General features: G+C 44.0%; 1 protein-coding gene and 1 long non-coding RNA gene across 3 annotated transcripts in view; one reads left to right on the forward strand and one right to left on the reverse strand.

Moving 5' to 3' along the window:
- Nucleotides 1-7,252, forward strand: part of CHMP4C (charged multivesicular body protein 4C) — a 30,579-nt gene extending 23,327 nt beyond the window's left edge. Inside the window, exons 3-5 of the mRNA XM_086335783.1 lie at nucleotides 1,422-1,536; nucleotides 4,691-4,853; nucleotides 5,381-7,252. Coding sequence (XP_086191909.1) covers nucleotides 1,422-1,536; nucleotides 4,691-4,853; nucleotides 5,381-5,445 — 343 coding nt within the window. The 3' untranslated portion in view covers nucleotides 5,446-7,252. The remainder of the gene's footprint in view (nucleotides 1-1,421; nucleotides 1,537-4,690; nucleotides 4,854-5,380) is intronic.
- Nucleotides 1,325-8,833, reverse strand: LOC147358953 (uncharacterized). 2 transcript variants are annotated; one of them, XR_015140438.1, is made up of 2 exons: nucleotides 8,499-8,833; nucleotides 1,325-1,702 (listed from the first exon to the last, which is right to left on the reverse strand). It is a non-coding gene; the product is annotated as an uncharacterized LOC147358953 (long non-coding RNA). The 2 variants fall into 2 exon arrangements; XR_015140437.1 differs by lacking the exon at nucleotides 8,499-8,833 and adding an exon at nucleotides 2,752-2,878.
- Nucleotides 8,834-16,750: the final 7,917 nt, after the last annotated feature.

The following is a 16,750-nucleotide window of genomic DNA, read 5'->3' on the forward strand; positions in this document are numbered from 1 at the left end:
CAGCTTCTGAGGGATCATTAGATTCATGCTCAGAGTCACCACCCACTGTCGTTGCTGTGAGTTAGGTGCTAACTCTGTTCCAGAATCACAGCCCTTCTCCCAGGCAGTTCAGCCGCATCCTCCCCGGGTGTTCCTTTTGGGAAAAATCTACTGCTGGGCCCACATGTTAGCTGTACATTTCACATATGATTTTTAAATACATGATCCTACTATCTTTGTTATGAATATAAGAAGTGGAAATAAGGGGTGGGTGGAGGGCGGCTGGAGGAGGAACTGGCGGCCCAGGCTCGTGTCCTGACTAGAGATCCGGGGACAGAGGAGCCCGGCGGGCTGTGGTCCCTGGGGTCGAAAGAGGTGGACATGCCTGAGCAACTTAGCACAGCACAGCACGGCAAGATGGAAGGTTCTCGTTTTGATTACTGCATGAATGCTGTCAAATATTCAGCTTTTCCTATGCGTGGAGTCTGGAAAACACGCAAAGCATTTAATGCCACTAGGAGTGAAAATGTCAGCGTTAGCGGCTCAGTAATGAGTAGCCTTGTCACTTCCCCGGTACCCATCAGCATGGCCTGGCCTCAGAGCTGGAGGCATGATTTGGAGATGGGATGCAGACGCGGCTGCCGGGAAACTCGGACCCGAGTCCATGGGGCTGCAGGGGCCAGAGGGGCTCGGCACCAGGAACTGGCTTGAGAGCTGCCATCGGCCCTGGGCCTGTGATCCCTTTGCTGAAGCTGCTAATTCTTCTGAGGCCTTCACAGGCCTAACCCTGCTCTCATCCGTTGTCTCCCGGCCCATCAGCAGCCGTGGGGAAGTTCTCAGGGAGTCAGAATCTCAGGGCTATGTGGCATTCTGGAAAATGGATCTCTGGTCTCCAGTCCATCTTCTACAAAAAGCTGCTCTGATAGCGGCTCCTGCTTATCTCACTCTCCGTGGTCCTTGATGACCCGTGGCGTCGCTTCCTGCAGAGTTAATACATAGCATGTATTTAACCGTTTCATATGCCCTTCCACCCTGGAGCAGGAAATGGCAACCTGCCTAGGAAATCCCGTGGACAAAGTCTGAGTCTGGTGGGCTACAGTCCATGGGGTTGCAAAGAGTCGGACACGACTTAGCACCTGAACGTGCCCTACCAGACAAAATTTCGAAATGGGTCTACAGATATGCCCCTAGTGACTCCCAAACATAATGGCTATCAATTAACTTACATAATTTAAAATATGTGCATATACAGAATTATTAATTTCTTGAAATGTAAAGTCTTCAAGTTGATAAATCTTACCACCAGGGACGTTTATAATCGTACTGAAATAACCAAAAGTTTATATTAAGTTGACTCACTTTTCATAGGGGATTTTATTGTGTCTAAATTCATACTTTTAAAGTAAAATTCTACAGTATTTTAACAAAACATTGTTTCCCAGGGACCTGAACAAAATAGACGATTTGATGCAAGAGATTACAGAGCAACAGGATATTGCCCAAGAAATCTCTGAAGCATTTTCTCAACGAGTTGGATTTGGTGATGACTTTGATGAGGTGGGTGACGCAGTGTAAAGAATGGAGCACATGGCTGCTGAGGAGGACAGCTCTTCCTGGGACTTCCCTGGAGGCCTGCTGGTCACGGCTTCACATCCCAGTGCAGGGGCTGTGGGTTCCATCCCTGGTTGGAGGGCTAAGATCCCACTGCTTCAGGGCCAAAAACCTTAGACATAAAACAAGCAATATTGTAACAAATTCAATAAACACTTTAAAAGTGGTCCACCTCAAAAAAAAAAAAAATCTTGACAAAAAAGATAGCTTCCCACCATGTGAAGCAAGCAGGTTTTCTTACACATGTCCTTTAATATCACTAAAGAATAAATGATATCTGTTAGAAAAACACCTGTCTTAAGAGGGAAATGAAGTGTTGGCAGCTCTGATTTAAAGGAAAGATTAATATAGTTTGGCAAATAGCCCCCTAATTAAGTTCTCAGCTATTAAAGAAAAGCAGCATGTGATTATGTGAAGTCAGTGAGTTTTAATTGTTGACGGGTACGTAAATAGCCCCATTATGAGAAATTGAGTGCTCACACATCTGGGTGAAAGAGAGCAGACTGTGTCACTCTGCACAGGACAGGCAGATCACGCTCCTGTTAAATCAGGGCTTATGCTGCCTCTGTTTATTACCCGGGCTATGAAACAAATGTGGAGTGGCATTATTAACACACACATTCCATTGAGATTAATCAGTCCAGTAATAACAGACTATAATTATACTGGTGAAGTCTGCGCTGTGAATTTCAATTGTCCTCCTCAAAGCACACACAAGAAGGACTGGTGCATGTTCTGAAACGTTTCAGGTTAGCGTGGCAAAGAACCTGACTCCTGCATTCACGTCCTGTTGAACACAGCACATCTGGGAAGTAAGACGTGGTTCCACAGAGTCCTTGAAAGTGGGGATTGGGTGTCAGCAGCTCTCGTTTCTATACTTACTTCATTTCATCTCATTTTCCTCCATTCTCCTTTTTAAAAAAGCTGAGGTGCAGCTGACTTGCCAGTATTGTCTCATTTCGCGTGTGCAGCAACCTGCCTCTGTTACACACACACATAACTGTTTTTTCAGATTCTTTTCTCTTACAGGTTATCATAAAACACTGAGTAGAGTTCCCCGTGCCATGGTCCTTGTGGGCTGTCTGTTTCGTTTATAACACTATCTGTGTTAATCCCGACTCCTCATTTAACCCCCATCCTCTTTCCCCTTTGGTAACTAACCATGAGCTGGTTTGCTGCGTCTGCTGGTCTGTTTCTTCAGCAGCTTTTTAAGTGATGTAGGCTGCGGCTTGGAAAAGGGTGGCTTTCAGGCCAGATCTTTCCCGAGTTCTGTTTCTGTTTGGCCTGTGGAGCAAGATGGTTTTTGTATGTTTAAATGGCTGCGGGAAACCGCAGCAGCAATGGCAGTAGCGACCAGAAGGCCGCTCGACAGGGACCGTCTGTGGCCTGCAGCGCTGTCCAGGCCTCCCCAGACGTGCCCCTGCCCCTGGCCGGCTGGTGAGCGTGGGGAGTCTCGACGCCGCGCTGCGGAGGGCCTGGGCGCGTGGGGACGCCCCGCTCTGCCACGGACCGCTGAGCCCGTGAGGTCCCTTCTCTTTCGGACCCTCGGTTTTCTCATTCATAAAATGAACGACGGTCCCTAGACGATTCTGAAGTCCCTTAAATTCTAAAATTCTTTTACCAATGAATGAAAAAGTGTTCGCTCCCTGAAATCTGAAAATGATGGAAATGATTATTTTGTGATCACATATTTGTTATAGAAAATATCAGTCTTTTCAGTGCTGGTAATGACCGTCAAGCGGTGTTGGGGATTCTGGGCGTACATTCAGGGTGGGGTAGTGTGTTCTGCTATTACTACATTTGCTATATTCGTTCCTAATTGTTCTTTTAGCAGAAATAGGATGTCAGAATATTCGTCCTGAAGGCATTTTATTCCTTCAGCCTGTGGAGAACTGAAAAGCCAGCAACTAGCCTGAGGCACTGTTTCACATGGCTTCCTGCTATTCTTTTTCGTGTTTATTTCCTCTTTTGAGGTAGATATACCAGTTCTCAGACAGCTCAGCTCGCGTGTGTCTGATACATGCTGACTTGATCCAGTGTTGTGCTTGGCTTCAGGATCTCTACCCTTGGCCATAGTATTGTTACTCTCATTTTAAGATAGAATAATTATTTGTTTGTGAGCCTCTCTCCTGCGTTCCAAAAAGCTCCTTAAATGTAGGGACTGTTGATTGGACTTTGTCTCCCGAGCCCTGAGTTCACGCCTGGCCTGGAGTAAGCTCTCGATAAATTTGTTCAGTGACGAATGAATAAATGAAGAAATCTCCTTGGTGGAATATGAGTCTTAGGTCATTGCTCACGACAACGGCCTCAGAATCATAATGACGACAAGTTTAGTTTTGACTCCCAACCTCCCTCAGGGGGCTGGGCTCAACCTGAGGACTCTTGGAGCCGGTTAGACCTGAACTAGTCATCTCAAGTCATATTATTTCTGTCATAAGGCGGCTTTTACCCTCAAAGTCTCAGCTGGACTTGCTTTTCTGGACTTGCTTTTCTTGGGACAGAGTAATTTAAGATTAAGACTGTCGGGGACTATTGCTAACAGAAAGAAATACAATGTACCCACCTGGAGTTATTCTTCACTCAGACACACAGCATGGTTTTCACTGGCTCTGGAAATTTAACAAAGGAGCCAGAGTATCTTTGATTCTTTTTACATTTGGTATGTTAAGTTTTTGCTATATCTGTTTTGTTTTCAGTAGCATTAGCCAAAATGAAAATATATATTTCCTCTAATTAAAGTTTCACAGATTCTGAATTCTGAACAGTAGAACATAAAAGTTACATTGCAAAAATGACAGGCCAAGTGTAAAATTTCTAGAAGCTCTGGAGGTTATATATTCAGCTAGCACAAATTACTTAAAAAAAAACAAACTGTTGACTGAAGTATTATAAGATTAGCTACAACAAATTCGCACAGCCCCAAATATTCATATTTTAATTATTGCTCAGTGTTGCAAAAAAGACTTAGTCTTAAAATAAATATTCCATTCCACTGGATTCTCACATATCAATTGGGTAGCAGATGTTTTTGTTATTGTGTTTGAGGAAACCCACGTCTTGAAACGTTAACTCCATAATTCTTTCTTTCTCCTGTGTTCAGGATGAGCTGATGGCAGAACTTGAAGAACTGGAGCAGGAAGAATTAAATAAGAAGATGACAAATATCCGACTCCCGAATGCGCCTTCCTCCTCGCTCCCGGCTCAGCCGGACAGAGGGTCGGGCAGGATGCCCGGCGTGCCCTCGGCACGCCGCTCTCGAGCAGGTCTGTGCCTCACCCCGGCCCCCGTGGTCAAACGCTGGCCTGAAATCGTGGCCAGGCCCATCTCAGGGGGCCTCTCCTGTAGACTTCCCTGGCAGCCTAGTGGTTCAGACTCAGTGCTCCCACCGCAGGGAGTGGGCTCGATTCCTGGTCAGGGCAGTGAGATTCCTCAGGCCCTGCGCGGCCAAGAACAGCAACTCTCGAGTAATGAGCACGCCTGGGCCTCCAGGTGGCGCTAGCGGTAACGAGCCTGCCCGCCCTGCAGCGGACGGAGAGATGCCCTGGAGGAGGGCGTGGCCACCCACTCCCGTGTTCCTGCCTGGAGAGTCCCGTGGACACAGGGGCTGGGTCCATGGGGTCGCAAAGAGTCGGACACGACTGAAGCGACTTAGCACACATCTCTCTTTTAGCACTTATTTTCCATTTCATAAATATACACCTTTTAATGAGTAATTCTAATTTGTTTTCTGTGCTGAAAGTGTGAATGTCACCAGTGACAGATTTTTATCCTTTTTTTGTTGTTGTTCCAGCATCTTCTAGGAGGACAGAAGGAGAGGATGATGACATCCAACATTTGGCAGCTTGGGCTACTTAGAGCGGAAGTTTTGGACACAGCTGTACATAAGACACGAAGATGTTTTTGCCAAATACAGCAGCTAACACAGATTGTTTTATATTTATACTGGATGAATGATTGCCTTTTAAGCCTCATAGGTAAAAGTTAAAGGAGTCGTGTGTAGATTTAGGATCCCTTTAAGATGAAAAGGGACTTCCCGGCAGCATTTTGGAGGATCTCTTCCTCCTGATAGGAGGGACCCTTCTACTGCTTCCCCGCTGTATTTCCAGTCCTGGCATGTAGTTGGTACTCTCTATGTATTTGTTGAAAGAAAACTGAATCTTATTAACACATGAAACCTATAATCAGCTGTAAGCCACTTCAGAGTGACGTGCTCTGCACTTTCCTCCCCGTGCGAAGGCAGGTTTGCAGTGTGTCCATGTTAGGAGATTTGTAGCCCAGGGTAAATGTACAAGAAATACAACTTTTCTTGTAAAGAAGTCTTGTGTGAGTTTACACATAAATAGTTTCATTGAGTTTTGCGATTTAAAATCTTAAAGGAGTTTTAATTGACATTTATTATGCCAATTAAGCTTGGAATGGGCAATGGCTGCATTTCCCCAAATGTCTGAAAGCGCTAACGGCTTCCGCTGCTGAGCGGGAATCTCCTGGGTGTCATCCAGCCACTTAGCGAGCTGCACTACCGTTCCCCGGCCATTATGATGCTATTATGGCTTCAGCGTGCTAAATGTGTGTGTTCATTCTTTTCTGTTTTGGGCTCTCTCGTACATTTATTTACAATTTGTGTCATATTCTTTGTAAATACATAAAAACATAGGCAATTAAAAATATATCTTAGATAAAATTTGGCCATAATGATTTTTAAATGGAAGTAAAATTCAAAATTATGTGTTGCCCATAATGTATCATGGGCCATAAAATGACAAATGTCATTATAGAAAATGATCTAGTAATTCCCAACATTAGCTTAGGGAATACAAGGTCAGTGGAATGGAAACAACACTAGACTTGGAGGTAGGAGTTCTGGATCCTATTTCCTGCTCTGCCTTGAACACGGTACGACTAGGCAAGTCATAAACTCAGTCTGTTTTTTCACTGAGAAATCTAAGGGCTGGACTTGATGCGGCTGGCGGTTCCGTCCTGCCACAGGCCTTCTGCGTATGACGTCCTTCTTAGCAGTCTTTCTATCCCCCCGAAACACAGATGCCACACCTTACATAGTTCTTCAATCTCAGTTAAAATGTCCTTTGTTTTGGGAAGTGTTTTCCTGATTGCAGACTAACTCAGGTCTTCCTTCTAATGCTTTCGTAGCCATCGCTTTCTCCTCTGCAGACTAACTCAGGTCTTCCTTCTAATGCTTTCGTAGCCATCGCTTTCTCCCCTGCAGACTAACTCAGGTCTTCCTTCTAATGCTTTCGTAGCCATCGCTTTCCCCCGTCACCTGTCACGTTTTCTGTTGCATTTTACTTGAATGATCACTGTTACTGTTTTTCCTCTCCTTTGCTGCTGTTCTTCAGCCCCTAAGTCGTGCCTCACTCTCATGGGGTTCTCGTGGCCAGAACACCAGCGTGGTCCCCGTTCCCTCCTCCGCTGGGCCACGTTTCGTCCGAACTCTTGAGTACGACCCGTCTGACTCGGGTGGCCGTGACCAGCATGGCTCTTAGCGTCTCTGAGTTCCTCGAGGCCCTCTGCCACGACAAGGCGGTGATGCTGCACCATGCTGCTTCGAGGGCAGGGACTGTGTCTCTGCCCATTCAATCCAACTGCGTATCTCTGCACAGCCTCTCTCATGCAGCTGTCATTTAATAAAGATTTATCAATATTACATGAAAGACTTTTTACCTCTTTTGGGTCATGATAGAATAACAGGAACTGGATTTACCTTCTACTGTCAAATAACTGGAAAGCTGGACAGAAGATATGAAGCACGGTTTTCAGACATTGGATAGAAGGCAGCAGAGGAGGGAGACAGATGAGACGCGGACTTGTGGTTCCCGCTCGCTGCCTCCACAGAGCCTGGTGGGCTTACCAAGGGAGGAAATCCAAGGGGGAGATTTCTGGAAAGGAGGTTGCTACACGGAGAGGGAGAGAGCGTGCTGGAAATCCGCAGAGCCGCCCCTTCAGAGTTTTTGGCTCAGAACTGATCTGTATACACGTCTGAGGAAGTGACTGTCACAGGAGGGACCGCTGGAAAGAAGCAAGCAGGTCAGTCCCGAGAGCTCACACAGGGCAGGGGAACGTGTCTCCATCAGCCACAGGCAAGACCTCCTACCAAGGGGTATCAGCTTGAGTCCTTGGAAGGATATTGCCTCATTCAGTTCAGTCCAGTCGCTCAGTCGTGTCCGACTCTTTGTGACCCCATGGACTGTAGCCTGCTGGGCTCCTCTGTCCATGGGATTCTCCAGGCAAGAATACTGGAGTGGGTTGTCATTTCCTCCTCCAGGGGATCTTCCCAACCCAGAGATTGAACCAGGGTCTCCTGCATCTCCCGGATTGGCAGGAAGATTCTTTACCACTGAGCCACTTGGGAAGCCCTACACAGAATGAGTATTTCTAATTAAAATTTGCATCTGAATTGAGATGTGCTTTGAGTGTAAAACATATATTGGATTTCAAAGACTGAGTATAAAAAGGATGTAGAAAATCTTATTAATACCTTTATATAGAGTTTATGTTGAAATATTGTTTTAAATGTATTAAGTAAAATATATTATTAACATTAATTTCAGCTGTTTCTTTTCACCATTTTAAAATGTGGCTACTTGGAAATTAAAAATTACATATGTGGTTCACATTATATTTCTATTGGTTAGCCTTGGGCAAGAAGACCAGTTTCTCATTATCAATGAGTGCACAGGTAGATTTGAAGTACTAAAATGCCTGTGTTCAAAATAAAAACAAATTTTGTAGAAGGTGACTCTTATTCTGAAAAGAAACAAAATACATTGAAATAAAATCATAATGTTGCCCCTCTGTTGACAATAAGGAAGCAGTGAAAGACATGAGGGAAAAGGTATAAAAGTAAACCATCCTTAGATTGAAGAGGTATTGAAAAGAATAAAGGTACTAACCAGTCAGCTACATACGCTTCCAGCAAGGCATCTTAGAATGGAAAAGCTTCTGTTTGGAAGTCACAAAGTCCGGGATGTTTGCTGAGACCTGGCTTCACTGAGACTCACTGGCACCCCAGGGGTGGATCTCATTTGGTCAGGGCTGTCTTGTATTTTTAAATAAAGTGTTTTCCAGGTCTCTCCGCGGGCCGGGGGTGGGTGTTGACCAGTCGAAGGGTTTTGGGTGTTTTTTTTTTTTTCCCGCGGTGGCTCCCAAATTCTGCTTCTGAGGCTGCGCCTGGCTGGGGACTCGGCGCGCCCGGCCCCAAAATTTAAAAAAAAAAAAAAAAAAAAAAGTGTTTTCCAATATATCCCTCAGGTTTTTCTCCTTCTTTTTGGTTATAAGGAACACCTGATGGCTCAGCGGTAAAGAATCCACCCGCCAGTGCAGGAGACAGGTTTGATCCCTGGGTCGGGAAGATCCCCTGCAGGAGGGCTTGGCAGCCCGCTCCAGTGCTCTTGCCTGGAGAATCCTGTGGACAGAGGAGCCTGGAGGGCCACAGGCCATGGGGTCGCAGAGTCGGACCCAACTGAAGCAACTGAGCCTGCGTGCATGCAACACATTCAGCGTAACTTATGATTTTTTAGAAGTGATTTGGATAGTTCCCATAATCAAAGAAAATGCTGGAAATGCAAATCAGAGGAATGTTAGAAGCCAGAGACTCTGGAGCTCAGACTAAGGGACTCCATCTTCTCAGTCCCCCACAGCAAGGAAAGCTAAGCTGCGGCCATTGTGAAGAAGCTGTTATTCTGTTCAGGATCAAATTTGAAAGCCAGAATATTTAATTGGCCAATCTCCCTGGATCCTCATGAGCTGAGAAGCAGGAAGGGAGGTTTGCTAAAGCGTAATCAAGGTTCTCTTACCTGAAGAAGACGGAATGGGATGTTGGCCTTCTCGATCTAAAATGCCACCTCAAACAGCAAATGCCCACACACGCAATGAGAATGAGTATGTTGGAGCTGCAGCATTTCCTCCTCCTTGGCAAACGCTGAGTCTGAGCACTGATTTATTTAGCAGAAACTGGAGTAGTAGATACTTTACACACCACAATTTATATGTCTTACTAAAACAAACTGAATAATCTGTTAAAGTTAGGAGTCCAGCAAGAAGGAAGAAAAAGAGAAAGGAAAAATTCCGGAGGCGCTAGCACCAATAAGGACACCTTGGCAGCGTTACGCTACAGCCCAGTGGAACCAGCCTATGAACTGTTGGTCAAAGTCTACTTCATGTCTCTACTTCTTTTTGTTTCTTCAATTTAAGATACAAACTGATGTTTCTTCTGGAGAAAGTATTTCTTATTGCTGTTCAGTCGCTAAGTAATGGCTGACTCTTTTTGACCTGGACTTGGCATGCCAGGCTCCTCTGTCCTCCACCACCTTCCAGAGTTTGCTCAAATTCATGTCCATTGACTAGGTGATGCCATCCACCCATCTCATCCTGCCTTCTGTCGTCCCCTTCTCCTCCTGCCTTCAATCTTGCCCAGCATTAGGGTCTTTTCTAGTAAGTCACTCTTTGCAACAGGTGGCCAAAGTATTGAAGCTTCAGCATTAGCAATAGCCCTTCCAATAAATATTCAGGGTTGATTTCTTTTAGGATTGAATGGTTTGATCTCCTTGCTGTCCAAGGGACTCTCAAGAGCCTTCTCCTGTACGTCAATTTGAAAGCATCAATTCTTCAGCATTCGGCCTTCTAATTTATGGTCCAACTCTCACATCCGTACGTGACTACTGGAAAAACCATAGTTTTGACTATAGGGATCTTTGTCAGTAAAGTAACGTCTCTGCTTTTAAATATGCTGTCCAGGTTTGTCACAGCTTTCCCTCCAAGGAACAAGTGTCTTTTAATTCCATTGCTACAGTTACCATCTGCAACGATTTTGGAGCTCAAGAAAATAAAATCTGTCACTGCTTCCACTTTTCCCCCTTCTGTTTGCTATTAAGTAACGGGACTGGATGCCATGATCTTAGTTTTTTGAATGTTGAGTTGCAAGCGAGCCTTTTCACTCTCCTCTCTCACCTTCATCAAGAGGCTCTTTAGCTCCTCTTTGCTTTCTGCCGTTGAGTGGTATGTCTCGTACTTGTGGTTGTTGGTATTTCTCTGGGAAATCTCAATTCCAGCCTGTGATTCATGCAACTTGGCATTTTGCATGATGCATTCTGCATAAAATGGGCTTCTCAGATGGCTCAGCAGCTAAGAATCTGCCTGCAATGCAGGAGTGGTAGGAGTCTCAGGTTCGATCCCTGGGCTGGGAAGATCCCCTGGAGGAGAGCATGACAACCCGATCCAGTGTTCCTGCCTGGAGAATCCCATGGACAGAGGAGCCTGGCGGCTAGAGTCCATGGGGTCGCAAAGAGTAGGACCTGACTGAGTGGCTTAGCACGCACTCTGCATATAAAATAAATAAGCAGGTGACAATACAGCCTTGTCATCCTCCTTTCCCAACTTGGAACCAGTCAGTTATTCCATTTCTGGTTCTAACTGTTGCTTCTTGATCTACATATGGTTTTCTCAGGAGACAAGTAAGGTGGTTGGGTATTCCCCTCTCTTCAAGAATTTTCCAGTTTGTTGTGATCCACAGTATTTCTTAAATTAGCTAAAATACTCCAACTTCAAATTTACTTTACATCATTTTTTTCCTGGCTGGCCAGAAGTTTTATTGCACTTTATACAAGACATTGGAGCTACTGTTTTGGAAAAAGAAGACAGTGTATATTGACGGAGTACAGACAGGGCAAAACAGTAAAACTGCTCTTCAGAAGAGAGGTGTTCAAACGCTGAGCAAGTAGGCAGTGCCTCTGTGAATCCTTCTCCTGAACATTTCTGATATTCACAGGCTACTGAAGGCTGTCTATACACTATTACTTATGCTATCAGGAGGGTTAAATGTTCCTTTTCAGCATCCAGAAAGTCTCCAATTCAGATTTCTCTGTGAAGCACCGAAAGGGTGACATGTGGGTGGCGTGTGGCATGCTTTTATGTAATATGTTTATATATCTGAAATGTGTCTAAGTGGATCATATATGCTCATGTACAAATTATACACATGTGTTAAGATACATATAGCTGCAGTCGTGTCTGACTCTTTGCAACCCTGTGGACTGTGGCCCACCAGGCTCCCCTGTTCATAGGATTCCCCAGGCAAGAACACTGGAGCGGGTCATCTTCTCCAGCTTGGGAAAGTCTGCGGCTTCTTGCCCGCCACAATTCTCCTGTGCTCCCTCAGTCCCAGCTCGTGCATCGTTTTCTCGTTGGAGGGCTCAGTCTTCTTCCTGACTCATAAATGTGAATCTTTCCCAGATTTTTAATAATTTAGTTATTTGCTCTCTCTTTTCTATACTATTCGTAGGTATCATTTAAAATTATAGTTTCAACTATCCTTTCTATGAGAGAATGACTTAAATTGCTCATATGAATTTATTCATTCAATCAACTGATATTTACTAAGCACTGTCCTCTGAGCTCCGAGTCAGTATGGGGATTAAAGTTGGGGCAGTGCTGCAGTTGCATGTATATCTAGCTGTGGCCTCTATATCTAGCTGTGGCCTCTATATCTAGCTGTGGCCTCTATCCCAGGCTCCAGTCAGCTAGAGGCCAGAGGTTCACTTTATTTTTCCTGGCGTCACTTCCGTATCGACATCTTTGTCTCAAAGTCTACTTTGTCTGGTGTTTGTAATAGCTACTCTCCTCAGCTCTCTTTTGATTACATTTTGCATAGAATATCTTTTCCCATCTTTTTACTCTCAATCTATATTTGTGCTTGAATCACTGTGAGTCTTTTGTACATAGCATAAAATTAGATATTTCTTTTTTTTAATCCATTCCCCAATCTCTGCCTTTTAATTGGAGAGGTTAATCGTTCATATGTGATGTATTTACTGTATTTGCCGTTTTGGTGCTTGTTTTCTATAATTTATGTCTTACGTCTTTTTTCCCTTAATTTCTCCATTACTTCCTTCTTTCAAAAAGTTAATAAATAACAAATAAATACATTCTAGTGTACTATTTTAATTCCCTTGCAGCTCCTTTCACTATACAATTTATTTTCTTAGTGCTTTCCTTGGGGATTACAAATAACACTTTATAACAAACTAGTTCAAATTAATACAAACAACTTCAATGTTATATAAAATTTGCTTCTATATATCTCCCATCCCCCTTTATGGTGCCTAAACTACATCTTTAGGCATGTGTGCCCGTAAACACAGACTTATAGTGATTACACTTGTCTTTTAAATAAAATGGAAAACAGAGGAGTTACAACTAAAAATCCTCAGGCTGGCTAGCACTCCCCTCCGCAGTCACCTTGGCTGCTGCTCCTTATTACCTGAGTTGGTGCAGATCGCTGTGTGGTGCCCTTCATTGCTGCTTGAAGGTCTCCTTTTAGCGTGTCTTGCGAGGCAGGTCTACTAACAATGAATTCTTTCAGTTTTTCTTTATTAGGGAGTTCTTAATTTCTCCTTCATTTTTTTTTAAAGAACAGTTTTGCTAGTTAAAAATTCTGGATAAAAATTTTTTTCTCCTAAAAATTTGAATATGCTACTTTCTTCTGGGCACCGTGGTTTTTGATGAGAAAACAGCCGTTAATCTCATGGAGGATTCTTTGTATGTGATGAGTCTCTTCTGTCTTACTACTTTAAAGATTCTTTGTCTTTGGACAATTTGATTAAAATGTGTGTAGATGTTTTGAGTTTTTCCAACTTGAGTTTCATTGAGCTTCTTGGATTTGTTGATTCATATCTTTCATCAAAGTTGGGAAGTATTTGTCATTATTTTTTCAAATATTCTTTCTGCCCCTTCCTCTTCCTCTTTCCGTCTCTTTCTCTTTACCCGGGCACCCAATTACACATGTTACTTTGCTTGGTGGTCTCACACAGGTCTCTTATGCTCTGTTCATTTTTTTCCCCATTTTTTTTATTTTCAGACTAGATAATCTTAATTGATCTGTCTTCAAGTCCACTGATTCCTTCTCTCTGCCTGCTTGTTTGTTGCTGATTTCCTCTAGTGAACTTTCATTTCAGTTATTATATCGTGTTTTTCAACTTCAGAATTTCCATTTAGGTATTTTTTCATGAAATCTCTCTCTTCATTGATATTTCCTATTGGTGAGAAATTATTCTCATGATTTCCTCTACTGTTTTAGAAATGGTTTGTTTTAGCTGTTTGAAGATATTTTAAATAGCCAATTTAAAATATCTAATAAGCCCAGCATCTGGTTTGTTTTGGGGACACTGGCTGCTCTCCCCGTGTGTTTGGAGCACACTGTCTTATTTGTGTGTGTCGTATAATTTTGTTGTTGTTGAAAACAGGGCATTCTGGTATCATACATGTGAATGTTATAGTCCTTCCCGTAGTGTTTGTTGTTCCTTGAACTTGTCTGCTTGCTTGCTTACTTTTCTGAACTCATTTTTGTCTGCAGTCTCTGCTGTGTGTCCAGTGAAGTCTCTGTTCCGTTAGCAGTCAGTTAATAATTGAACGCAGATTTCCTTAAGTACTTGGAACTAAAATATGTTGTATAACACAAAATATCCTGCACAAAGTGGTGGGCAGCGCTCTCTCCGTGCCTTTTATGAGAGCAGAATAACAGGCCACGTGGTTTGTTAACATTTCAGCAAGACTCCTGTTTGCTTGAGTGTGACACATGCCCAGCTGAACTGCATGGGCAATAAGGTTCACATTTACTTTCAGCGTTCCCCAGATTATTCACTTTTTCATATATTCTTTCACCAAAGACTACTTAATGATAGATATTGTCAGTTTAAGCAAGACACAGATCCTGCTCTTAGGTAGGTCACAGTCCAGCTCTGTGACTTTGGGAAAGTTTCTTAACTTCTCTGAGGCTGAAATACCTTTATGATATAATAGGAAGACTATATCCTTGACATCACTGGATTATCATGAAAATTAAATGGGAATATATATGTAAAACTAGTACAGTACCTGGTACAAAATTAATGCTTAATAATTTACTTTCTTCCTCCTCTTGCCAATTCTCAAAGCAACAGAGGCAATTTAGGTAACACTTGTCACCATCTGTCATGTGCTAATTCTATGCCAACTGAGTGCAAAAGGTCTTATTCAGTATATCACTAGTTTGTAAAACATGGCTTTGAATTAGATATTAATTAATTGATATATGTAGTCATTAATAAATCTGAAAGTGGCTCAAAAAGATGAAGCAACTTTCTGAGGTCATACAATTGCTAATTAGAATGAAGAATTTGAAATCAAGTTTCCTTGGTGGCTCAGATGGTAAAGAATCTTCCTGCAACGTAGGAGATGTGGGTTCCATCCCTGGGTCGGGAAGATCCCCTGGAGAAGGGATGGCAACCCACTCCAGCGTTCTTGCCTGGGAAACCTCATGGACAGAGGAGCCGGTCAGACTACAGTCCACGGGGCTGCAGAGACTTGGCAAAACCGAGTGACTAACACTCTTAGTTCAATACCTACATCCTTCACTTCTTCCCTGTATTTCTGCTGATACAAGTGCTTCCTTCACAAGATGACACGGGCATAAAATCCTTAAAAAAAATCGTTCCAGACAAGTAGAACCTAAGAAAAGACCGTTCGTTGTCTTTCGTTGGCTGTAGAGGGCAGCAGAGGTCCAAACTGAGAAAAAAGGGGCAGGCGTCCCACTAGCACATCTCCAGGAAGGTTATTTTGTCTGCAGAGTCAGACATGACTTAGCAACTGAACCAGAACAAGAAGATTGTTTTACTTGGGACAGCGCAAAATAACAAAATTACATAAGCCTAAAACTATCAGAAGCTCCTGGGAAACTGGGCCAGATTGGTTGCATTTCTAATACTAATTATTTTTCTAACAGAGTTTTTATTTTAATGAACATGTATGCTTTTTGCAGAGAAAGAAAGCAAACTTTAGCTGAGAAGACTGAGCCAATAATAGCTCAAACGCTGAGTCCCCTGAGTCCCTATTGGAAAATGTAGCCCTTTTGTAGTTCTTAGTCAAGATCGACAAGTTCAAGATGATGTTTTCCAATGAAGGCTCAAAGGCACGTGAGTTGCTTTGGCTCTGACTTCTTTTCTGAAGATGCCAGTGGGCAGGATCTGGGGCACGGAGCCGTCGCCGCGGCTTCTGACGTCTGCAGTGCCAGTTACAACGTGCACGACAGGACGCGTGTGATGCACATGCCCTCCAGGCCCAGGGTCAGCGTTCGTGACTTCTCTCTCCTCTTAAAACATTCCGTTCTCAACAGGTTTAAAGATATTTAGTTAATAACATCAATAAGACTTGGATCAGCCTTGTTATTTAAGGAGGAGAAATGTAATTGCTAAATGCTTGAATTTCTGAAAACACTGATAAAGAAAACAAAGTCTAACATTAGAGGGTTTGGGTATTGCTTGAAGCAACTACACTGACCACTTCTGACCTGATCCTGAATCACGAGTTTAGAAGATCATTTGCCTGCCCCCTCGAGGCAGCAGACTTCATTGTGAGGCTTCCCAGGGCGAGAACTGTCAACAAAGGAGCCTAAGCAACCAAGCCAGAACACAGAGCGGAGGCTGACTGACAGATACTTGTTGAGTACCTGCGCTGAGTCCCGGGGATACAAAGAACAGAAAGGCCTGTTTGTCACAGGATGGGGTGCAGTCCAGGGAACCACAAGCGGAGCGCTGAGGTGGGCCGCTGGTCTGGTCCCCGGGGTCCATCAATTACTGGCTGCCAGACTCCTCCCGGCGAGGCTCCCTGGGAAGCTGACTCTGAGACAGAAAAGAAATCAGGAAGCTGAATGAGGCTGACTGGCATCAATGCCCCAGGGAGGGATTACACAGAGAAGCTGAGGGGCAGTGTGGTCTCACGGGAGGCCTTACTGACTCCACGAGGGGACCAGGAAGCGGCACCTGAGTGCGGGCGACCCCGCGGCTCTCACTCAGAGTGCGGCTGCCTGGCAGAGGGCATGGTCCTGGGGTGAGGAGAGCCACAGGCAACGCTGCCAGGAGGCGAGCCCGTCAGTCCTCTGCTGGAGGGGATTCGGAAGTTACCTGACAGCTTCCACCGCAGTGACCTTCCATCACTGAACTTTGTTGATCTTCCTTTTCTTCATGTGTCAGATGAGTATTGAAGATATCTTTACATGGTCAAATTTAGGATTAAATATAACAATATAGGCAACAACATCCGTGTTGTGCCCGGCACACGAGATGTTGCAAAAATTCCCCATTGTCATCTTGCTCACAGCTTCTCCAGTGCATAC

The sequence above is a fragment of the Bos grunniens genome, chromosome 14 (genome assembly GCF_055505025.1).
Source record: "Bos grunniens cultivar Pamir isolate PY7600 chromosome 14, Bosgru_T2T1.0, whole genome shotgun sequence".
Taxonomy (NCBI): Eukaryota; Metazoa; Chordata; class Mammalia; order Artiodactyla; family Bovidae; genus Bos; species Bos grunniens.